Below are 10,997 nucleotides of genomic sequence, written 5' to 3'. Positions count from 1 at the left end.
GGTATTTATTGTAATGTGATTATAATTGTAATTGAAAAATGGGCATATGACTTGAGCACCACCCATATACTATGTCAGGAGATGGACATGGCGTCATATTTGACAAAAATCAAATGGAAATTCTACACTGCGAAATTGATAACAACATTTGGAGTACATGACAAATGATTAAAATCTATCCTTATATTACTTTTTGTTTTTAATTTTAGAAAGAAAAAACAACTTTTATTATAACTTGTAGGAAGAGACTACTGATAATTCAAACTATAATCAACTTGTTTTCGTCGACAAAATATGAATTTGTAATTTATCGTTTTATATATAGTCAAACATGCTTGTATTAATGATGTTAAATAGAGTTTAGGGGACCGAATTTACCTTTTTATTATTAGGGTTTTGCTAAACCAAGTCCGCTTTCGTTAAAGTGCATTAATTAGTTATACACTTACCATAAAATTCAGAGAATGAATTTTTAATATGGAAATATACAACCTTTTTATGCATGTTAAGGCTTTATTTTTTCCTTAATAATAAACTTTCCTTGCAGATAATTTAAATTTTACACATTGTCTTAAGATTATATGAAATCTTTAATTGGGATAAGACAGATTTTAACTTCAATATAGGCAACCAAAATTGAACTCTGGAACAAAATATATAACATGACTAGCCAACCTTGTTATAATATTAGATCAATTTAGTTATACTTTTTTAGCTTTTCACAAATTCAATCACCAATATCGCAATAATCTGACAAATTCGTAATGAGATCTTCAAAATCGTTATACGATTTTATAAAATCTCTATGCGATTGTGCAGAATCGCAATGCGGTGCTTAAACAAATATCAAACTACACTCCGAAGCTTGCACCTTTCACAATGTTAGCATTAGACAAAACTTGCTTCAAGAAATGTGGATCATCCCACATGGTCGTCTCGAGACCATCTTTGTTTAAATATTTATTTAAGTGATTCCTCTTTACATCTATATGTTTATATCTATATCTATGTATCTATAGTTCTACATTATTATATTAAAATTATAATTATTATTTAATATTAAAAGTTTAAAAAAATAATACACACAAATTGACTAAACAATAAATTAAATGTCCATCAATTATTAATATTAAATTTAATCACTATTCTTTTATATTAAAAGATATTTTTACTACTCTCTTTAAATCATATATACACATTTAAATCAATTACTTATACCATTTGACCCTACCATCCCATTTGTCGCCACGATCACACTGCAGTCTGGCACATTGTATATGTACTGTGCTAATATTCATCTATATACTATATTTACATATAGTTCCTCATTTTTTTCCTCAAAAATAACTTAATCTACCCAAACAATTCTTTCTCTATATTCACTAATTTAAATATCTCCATTTAATATACTTATAAATTATAATCCCCTTAATGAAATTATTTACAACATACATCTCCCAACCCTTAAAATAACTACATTACACCCCTTTTATATCAATTAATTTCAAATTGATAACCACACCGCTACTATCATCGCCGCCGACTCCACCATCGTAGTCAACTCCATCAATTATCATGACTTCTGCAACCGCCATCGCCGCAGTTGTTACCGCCACACCATCACATTGTGCGGACATGTATTATAATCGAAAGATATAAGGGTGATATATAGCAGCTTTTTATGAGATCGATTAGCTATATATAAATACAGCCTTTATAAGACTAGTTTTAAACACACTATTCACTTTCTTTTAAGGAAATTGTTTGTTACCTTTCAATATCTACCAATGAAAATCATTTTTTTTTCTATTGGAACGACATGTTAATTAGTTAGTGGCTCTAATCAGTGATAAATTAAACCTCCACTTTTATGTGTGACGGTTGACTAGTTGTCCTGTTTCAAGCATGTCGATCACTAATAGAACTTCGAGGAGGTAAATTGTTTAAACCGCTTTCGTTGAAGATCAGTGTGTATGCGTACACTACGTCCCATATTTGGTGTTGCTTTGTGAAGATCAGTGTGTAATTCTCTACATTCATAAATGACATACTTTTCTCTATTATAAGGAAAGAAATTCTTAATTGTTTTTACGTTCTTCATTGAGTAAAAAAATAAAATTTTCATATATAATTATTATATATAAAAAAAATGAAATGTCTTTTTTCTGAAACGGTGGTGGTGTTAAAATCTAGCAAGCACAATCACCAGAAATGTGAACGATCCGAATGAAGTTGTGTTCATGTTTGTTTTACCTAACGAATATAGTAAACATCATTTCAAATTTACGCCTACGCGTACTCCCCATTTACGCCATAACACCCAACTTAAAAGAAAACAAATCGTACTTTTCTTCCTTTAAATATAAAAAAACACTAGAAACGGAAAAACGTTGGTATAGCAGATAAATGGATTAAATAATAAGTACTTTAAAAGCATACTATGAAAGTTATTTAGTTGTAAATATGTCGTCTTAAAATAATATAAAATTGAAAGTTAGTTAGGTCCACCCAAAATTATGACTTTTTTATATGTAATATTACAACGGAATGTCTATACTATATAATCTTTAACCGGATTTATGTTATAAATCCCCTTTACCCGATACTTAATAAGTGAATACTCTCTAACAGTCCGCTTAAAACACGACAAAATATTATTTAACATGGAGCCATTTTAATTCTATTATAGGATGTTTTCATAGTGACCCCCTACTATATGGTTTCATTGATGATTGGATACTAATGTTGGAACAAAAACGAAATATGTTAACTGTCATTCTCTTTTAAATAAGGGAACATTTTCTACCAGTCCACTTAAAAACGATAAAATATTACTTAAAATGGAGCCATTTTAATTCTATTATAGGATGTTTTCATAGTGACCCCCTAATGTATAGTTTCATTGATGTATCGTTTCTAGGATGGCGTATTGAGATGATGTGACTCCCCACAAAAGATCAACTTATGAGCAGAAACATTTCCATCACATCGTCAACAGTTTTCTTTGGCTTTCCAATAGAAAGATCATCTCAGGAATTACATGGTCCCAATGAAATAACTTTAATTTATAACTTATCTTTGAATGTTTCTCTCTATATTTCATATTAATAAAATTCCAATTTTAATGTTAAAAAAATAAATAAACAAAATATGTTAACTATCGTTCTCTTTTATGTTCCTTAAAGTGTTTGATTTAACCGTTTAATTTAATAAAATCCTCTCTTGAAGATTACATGATGTTTGAACATTATACTTTTTTTTTATAATGATTCAACAAGAAAAAACATGCCTTATTGGTTTTTTTTAGTTATTTTGTAAGAAAGTTCTTGATCTCTTTTATAGTTAACAGGCTTGGTTCTTGTAAAATTTTCTTTCGCTTCAAAGTTTTTTACATTTAGACAAAATGAAATAAATGTCTAGTTGTAACTTTAGAACACGTGTCTCGATCTCATAATTATTTGAATGTTACCTACCAAGTTTAAGTCACTTTTGTCCCATTTGTTTTAAAGTACTGTAGTGCAAATTATGATGGTAAAACATCTTCAAAATATATAGACTATCTCGTGCAATATGCCACATATCATATAGCAGGGGTCTCAAAAAGGACAAACCCGACCCTCATCTTGAATCCTTTTCAAGTGTTTATAAGGTTAGTCGTCATATATAAAATTCAATTTAAAATTGAAGGATGGCTCGTCTTGGAGACTTAGGGCGTGTTTGGTTCATGGAATGTTTTTGGATGGAATGGAATCTATCTAAGGAATTAGAATCTGATGGAATGAAATTTGATAGAATGTTTTTCATTCTTTGAAGATTTAAGGGAGAGACGGAATGAGATTCCTTCCCCCATCCTCATGGAATGGAAATTCCATCAAATGAGGGAATGTTGACATTCCAACGGAATGATATTCCTTCATCATTGAGCAACCAAACGCACTAAGGAATGAAATTCAATTCCAATTCCATCAAATTACATCAGAATCTGCGAACTAAACGTGACCTTAAATTCTTAAAACTGGTCCTGACGTGTATCATTTTTCAGGATTAACATAGTGTAGGTAATAATTGTACGTACGATAGAAACTTATAATCAAGGACTACAATAGTAACTAGGACATAATATAGGGACTGTAAATACAACTAATCTATGCCACAAATACATACCATTGAAAATAAAAATATATACCGCCATAAAGATATTTTTTTCTGTTAAAAATAGAATGAAATAAACAGAATAGTGCCACATGGCTCTCAAGAATCTCAATCATTGGTCCTCCATGTTACAAGTCTCTTAGATGGATTGGTTCACAATCCCACTTGACCCACCACCATTTCATCAATCTCCATTACAATTTAATTTGCTTCTTCAAATTCCATAGTCACAAAACCTTGACAAAAATTCAAACAAAAAAATAAACTTCAAAATTTCCTTAAAAACTTGCTAAAAACAGCAAGTCATGGCTAATTCTCATGTTTTTTGCAGCCCAACAACAACAACACTTCACTCAAAAACTCATTTCCCAGTTGAATTCTTTAGCTCAGTTCATTATAAACAATACCATCATCATCTTTTTAGAAATAAAGAAAATGGGCCTTCAAGAAAACTCAAAGGGTGTTCAAAGATCAAAGCTTTATTGACAGAATCACCACAGAACATAGTGGACCAAAAAAGTGACAATAATGATAAGAAAAAGAAGATGAGAGTATTGGTGGCAGGTGGTGGGATTGGTGGGCTAGTTTTTGCTTTGGCTGCAAAAAGGAAAGGATTTGATGTTGTGGTATTTGAAAAAGATTTGAGTGCAATTAGAGGTGAAGGACAATATAGAGGTCCAATTCAGATACAGAGTAATGCTTTGGCTGCTTTAGAAGCTATTGATTTAGATGTTGCTGATGAAGTTATGAAAGCTGGTTGTATTACTGGTCAAAGAATTAATGGTTTGGTTGATGGTATTTCTGGTAATTGGTAAGTAGTCTTCTTTATCTTTTTCTTTTTCAAATTTTATTTTTTGATCCTTTCTTTAAATTCTATGGATACCGGTTTTTTGGCAAACATAAAGGAAGGTAAATCGCGTAATACCTAGACTTTCTTTGATTTCTATTATCATAGTTTTATGACTGACCTTTGTATTTATAGATTAGTTATTGACTTATTGTCATTAGCAAAGTGAAGTCTACTATGGCCTTAGTTTAAAACAGGTTCTTATATTGATCGAAATTAGGGGCAAGCAAGAATTTTACATTTCTCATAACCTACTTCTAGGCTTTGGTTAGATAATATCGAAAAGTTAATCAAATATATAGTAAGTTTACCAGGGTAACCTGAAGTGAAGTAACCTTATTCTTTAAATTGTCGGTTTTTGATCAAAACTATGATAAGTTAATGAAATACTGCAAAGTTGATTATTAAAATTATGTCACAGTAGTTAGTTTAGATGGACATCCATACATATACAGTTATACACTATACTAAATGTGCTATATATATATATATATATATATATATGAAAAGTTAATATACTTATGATTTTGGTACTGAATAGCTGTATGTTTACTTGGTTATGATCAGGTACATCAAGTTTGATACATTCACTCCTGCAGTAGAAAGGGGTCTTCCGGTGACTAGAGTTGTAAGCCGAATGACATTACAAAGGATTCTGGCTGATGCTGTTGGGGAAGATATTATTTTAAATGGTAGTAATGTAGTCAGCTTTGAAGATCATGGTGATAAGGTAAGAATCCTAGAACCATTTTTGCACCCTTTTTTTTATCCTATTTGGTTTTAGTTCTTTCAATATACAACAAGTCGATAACTAGGCGTATTTGTGATAACGTGTATAAAATGATCATCTTGTGTTCCCTTTATTTAGGTCTCTGTGGTTCTTGAAGATGGACAACAGTTTGAAGGTGATCTTCTAGTTGGTGCTGATGGAATATGGTCAAAGGTTTGATTTTGTGTATATATGTGTAGAACATACTTATGTTATTGGCAATATTAACTCCTTTTGTGTATAAAATGAATTAGGTACGGAAGAATTTGTTCGGGCCAAAAGACGTGACATACTCTGGCTACACTTGTTACACTGGGATTGCTGATTTTCTTCCACCAGATATTGACACTGTTGGGTATGTTTATGTCCATGTGTCTTGTTATTTTAGATTTATTGACTTTGTTTTCTTTTTATTATGCGATTATTGAATGATTTGTGTGTATTTTTTAAGGTATCGGGTATTTTTAGGACACAAACAGTACTTTGTTTCTTCTGATGTTGGTGGCGGAAAGATGCAATGGTATGCGTTTCACAATGAACCAGCTGGTGGTACAGATAAACCTAATGGTAATCTTTGTTGTAACTGCTTAATATATCATATATTCTTGATAAATTCATTAACATGATTTGGGCTGGTTCAACATGACCATTGGTGATTGACGCTTTTCTTGATACTTTTCCAGGTAAAAAAGAACGGCTTCTTGAAATCTTTGGAGGTTGGTGTGATAACGTGGTGGATTTGCTGATTGCCACAGATGAAGAGGCAATTTTAAGGCGAGATATATATGACCGAATCCCTAAATTTACATGGGGAAAGGGTCGTGTAACCTTGTTAGGAGACTCGGTCCACGCAATGCAGCCTAACTTGGGTCAAGGCGGTTGCATGGCAATTGAGGTATGACTATACGCTCTAGTTTAACCTTTGAATCTGTTCTAAAAAGGATATGCTTAAGGTGTCCCACAAGTTCAAAAGGGCCTATAAGTTTAGCTCAATCATTCTTCCTCGTATATTTACAGGATAGCTACCAACTAGCACTCGAGCTCGATAAAGCTTGGAAACAAAGCACCGATTCAGGAGCACCCATAGATGTTGTCTCTTCCCTGAGGAGGTAATGCTTCACCTTTGATAGACAATCAGATTTCTTATGGTAAAATGAACCCTTATCCATATTCCCATATAAGTACATCTGTTTTTATAAAGGACATGCATTTGACTTTTTTTGGTCAAAACTCAAACAAAACCTTGTTGACAGGAAGAAAAGCATACTAAGGCATTGTAATTCATAGCAAATTTGCCTTTCATTAAAATTTCAAAATTTAAAATATTGCCTAAATCGCTAAACCCTACATAAGATAAAGCTTTGCAAATCATTTGTTGCTGTGAGATTGTGGGTTGCTGTCTATTGGATCAAGAGGTTTTGGTTCATATGTTGACCATCTATAAGAAGTTCTTAATATATGACTTTTTGGATCTCATTAGTTACGAAGACGCCAGAAGACTACGGGTGGCAGTTATTCATGGATTGGCAAGAATGGCTGCAATTATGGCATCAACTTACAAGGCTTATTTGGGTGTGGGGCTTGGCCCGTTATCCGTAAGGCTTAGAGAATACCTCCCTCTTGTTATACAAAACCTTTGGAAATAGGTTTTAATTGCTTATCTATTGCATCTTGGATTTGCAGTTTTTAACAAATTTCAGAATACCGCATCCTGGAAGAGTTGGTGGAAGATTTTTCATTGATATTGGAATGCCTTTAATGCTCAGTTGGGTTCTTGGTGGCAACGGGTGAGTCACATTCGAGAACCCAACTATGTTTTTTAAACTTTTTTTTATCTGTTTAGCATATCTAAAATGTGTGTATCTTCCTTTTTAGCTCAAAACTTGAAGGTAGAGCACAGTCCTGCAGACTAACTGATAAGGTAAGTTACTTTCATGGTTTGACTTTGAAGGTCAAACATGTTTTTGCTAAACATATAACTATATGCTGTTCTTTTCAGTTTTTACACCAACTCTTTTTCTGACTTTGTGTCTTTAATGTCTTAAACTTTTTCTTAAAAGTTTAATTATATGTTTGAATCGACTTTGAAAATCAGAAACAGGCCCGAATCAATTACTGTATAAAATTAAAAGGGATATTTAACTAATTGGTCAAATTAAAAGGCATAGTTCTTGCTTTGGACTACATGATTGAAAAGCCTGTGGAGCACAGAGTAAAATCACATGGGTTTTGCATCTCCAATAGAGACTCGACACATGGCTACTTCTACTCTCTCCTCTTAGACTCCTTTCTTTTTCCTTCCATTTCTCCCTTCTCATTTCTTTCTTTATCATCCTCCTGAACAAAAACCATAGACAGGTTTCATCAACGATTTTATTTAAAATTTTGTGGGTTTCAATTAAGCTATAAATTAAAAAAAGATTAATCTTGGGTTATAAGATATGTAAACGATATGGACATGGAATATAAGAAAAAATTTCTCGCCTGTCTACATATGTATATGTTCCTTTCATTTTTTCTAACTTATAAATACTATTGGGATATTACTACGTTTTCTTTGTTGAAGTTAGTTAAAATTAGATATATCGCATATATAGGATTGTTACAAAATCAGTGGGTACCGTTTTCAGTCCATGGGAAGTTACTTGATCTTATCTATTGTCAATGACATTATTCGATTAGTTATGTATGTAAATTTATTTCTAAATGTGATAGACGCACGTAAAGTGTTTGATGAAAATGGTTTCGTTGTTGGAATACTACATGGGATACGGATATGCAAAAGCTGGAGTAATTGATAATGCGGGCACCTTGTTTGATGAAATGCCTCAACGAGATTGTTTGATCCTGTTGTCATACATGCATCTAGATATCTGATTTTGAGGTCGTGATTGCATGTGTTTATTGATCTAGATATCTTTTTCTAACAAAGGGAACAACTGAAAAGAGGGGAAAGTCTGGGAAAAAAAGATAGGAGAGAGAAATGGAGAGTCATGTGTCATGTCTTTATTGGTTATGTTTAGTCCGTGATTTTTTATCTTTGTACACCACGGATATTTTGACCAAATCAGGGATTTTTAAAATGTAGTCCAAAACAAGACCTATCTCTTTTTAATTTGACTATGTACGTAAATTTCCCAAATTAAAAACAGTTTGTTAGACTTTCAAACTTTGAAGTATAACAACTAACTTATGCAGGCAAACAATGATCTACAAACATGGTTTAGAGATGATGATGCTTTAGAGCGTGCTCTTCGTGGCGAGTGAGTAATTATTTACCTTACATATGCTCCTTTTGTCAAAGTATTGTACTTCAATTCTATATTTCTTTGTGTTCGGCAGATGGTTTTTACTTCCGGTTGGAAAAGAAAATGCAGATTCAGAGCCTGTTTCATTAAGCCGCGATGAGAAAAAGCCCTGCATAGTTGGGTAAGTCGTTGTTTGATGAGAGTCAAGTAATTCGAAATCTATTTAAATGAATTTGCAATGTATGGTAATAATGTATCTTGATTTTATAGAAGCGTACCACACACGAGTATTCCTGGAAATTCAATAGTCATCTCCTCACCAGAGGTTCGTGTCTCCAATTTTGCATTATTTTGTTCTGAGCCGTTCTTCGTCTCCATTTCTAAGTAGTGTTCTTTGTTATAGGTTTCAAAACTCCATGCTAGAATAAGCTGCAAAGATGGTGCCTTTTTTGTGACTGATCTACGGAGTGAACATGGTACCTGGATCACCGAGTAAGTGATAAGATACGCAAAAATTTTTGAATGGATATGTCGGTCTACGTTTATTTGCAGGAATCTATAGATATACAGATGTGTGTGTATTCCTTTCAAGAAGGGATATGTCAATAATCTGTTCTATTTGCATATGCATCAGGCATCTAAGTAACACTTGACCTTAATTTTCTCTTTTTATTTATTTTTAACTTCCAGTAATGAGGATAGGCGTTATCGGGTACCTCCAAACTCTCCTGCTCGTTTTCATCCATCAGATATTCTTGAGTTTGGTCGAAACAAGAAGGTAACATACGCATAAATGTGATACCTTTGACTTCATGTAATTGTAGAACTGCATTGTGCATTCAAGTTAGATGAAGGTCATGTTTTGACATATATTCTGCAGGTAGCGTTTCGGGTAAAAGTGATGAGATCCCCACAAAAGATTCCAGACTCAGAGGAGGCAGGGGATCGAATTCTCCAAGCCGTTTGACGATATGTCAACCCAACGAGTTTTGTGATTATACTATGTGAAAATTGTACAGCATTGTAGCAGTTACAGCAGCAACACACACAAAGGGCTAGAGATTTTGGCCTTCCTGAAATTGTAGCAAGTTGTTGAATTGATTATTGATGAATTCTGGTATGTATAGATACATATAAAGGTGCTACAAGAAATGAAAGCCATATTTTGCTAATATTAAAGCAATTTGTGTATTTTTGGTACCAAATTCCGCTTCTAGATTTCTATTTTTTCTTTTTTAACGATAAATTTTTGTTTTAGAACATTGCCTTTTCATATACTGTATGGTATGCGGTATGACCAATATGTGGATTTGAATTTTAAGACTTAAAAGTGTTAAAAGTATGGGTTCACTCGAACACCCGACATACCGAGGTCCTTTATATATAGATTTAGTTTTAGTCTTTTACATTTAAGTAGTTATATATGTATCTATTTAAAAATCATATTTTTATAAAAAAAAATGTGTAATTTTATAACTTGATGCTTAGTCCACAACGTATTTTGCTAATAAACTAGTCACATACTACGTTTTTTTATTTATATAATTTATTAAAAGTATTAGAACTAATATTAGTAAATAGATAATATTAAATCCTTGAATAACATATTTTCTATTTCGTGCCCCTTAACATGAAATTTTGGCTCCGTCTATGATAACGAGGGTAAGATACCAGATAACGCGAGATAATCTAAAACTCCTGGCAATATTTCTCGGTTTTAAACTCGAAACTTAGTTTTCACATAGTTTTTTTTTATTATTTTTTTTTAAAACGGTAATATATTATAATAGAACAAATGATATTCAACAAAGCACTAGATACCATAAACAAAGGTACAATTACAGTTACAAATATCAAAGATATACGACAAGACTATAAAATCCTAGATACATCTTGAGACTTGAACTGCGATGAAAGCAAAAAGGGTAAAACTCGTGCCAATTCCAAGACACGAGAAAAACCCTCACCACCAGGGTCCGAG

The 10,997-nt window shown here is 32.4% G+C and overlaps 1 protein-coding gene across 1 annotated transcript; it reads left to right on the top strand.

Annotated features, from left to right (window-relative positions):
* Positions 1 to 4,370: 4,370 nt before the first annotated feature.
* On the top strand, positions 4,371 to 10,221 carry LOC122609961 (zeaxanthin epoxidase, chloroplastic). Its single transcript, XM_043782922.1, has 16 exons — positions 4,371 to 4,963; positions 5,567 to 5,729; positions 5,868 to 5,942; positions 6,023 to 6,123; positions 6,220 to 6,335; positions 6,452 to 6,663; positions 6,786 to 6,877; positions 7,249 to 7,363; positions 7,452 to 7,555; positions 7,644 to 7,689; positions 8,967 to 9,031; positions 9,111 to 9,197; positions 9,287 to 9,341; positions 9,420 to 9,508; positions 9,707 to 9,794; positions 9,897 to 10,221. The coding sequence occupies exons 1-16, from the start codon at positions 4,458 to 4,460 to the stop codon at positions 9,981 to 9,983; spliced, it is 2,001 nt and encodes a 666-aa protein (XP_043638857.1). The 5' UTR covers positions 4,371 to 4,457; the 3' UTR covers positions 9,984 to 10,221.
* Positions 10,222 to 10,997: the final 776 nt, after the last annotated feature.

The sequence above is a fragment of the Erigeron canadensis genome, chromosome 8 (genome assembly GCF_010389155.1).
Source record: "Erigeron canadensis isolate Cc75 chromosome 8, C_canadensis_v1, whole genome shotgun sequence".
Classification (NCBI taxonomy): domain Eukaryota; kingdom Viridiplantae; phylum Streptophyta; class Magnoliopsida; order Asterales; family Asteraceae; genus Erigeron; species Erigeron canadensis.
This window is presented reverse-complemented; position numbering and strand designations above follow the sequence as displayed.

What these genes read in the sequence shown, in the direction of transcription:
- LOC122609961 (XM_043782922.1), top strand. Translation starts at nt 4,458, where the DNA reads ATGGCTAATTCTCATGTTTTTTGCAGCCCAACAACAACAACACTTCAC. An exon ending in GAGCGTGCTCTTCGTGGCGA is followed by an intron (nt 9,032 to 9,110) that starts GTGAGTAATTAT and finishes TGTGTTCGGCAG; the next exon opens with ATGGTTTTTACTTCCGGTTG. An exon ending in TAGTCATCTCCTCACCAGAG is followed by an intron (nt 9,342 to 9,419) that starts GTTCGTGTCTCC and finishes TCTTTGTTATAG; the next exon opens with GTTTCAAAACTCCATGCTAG.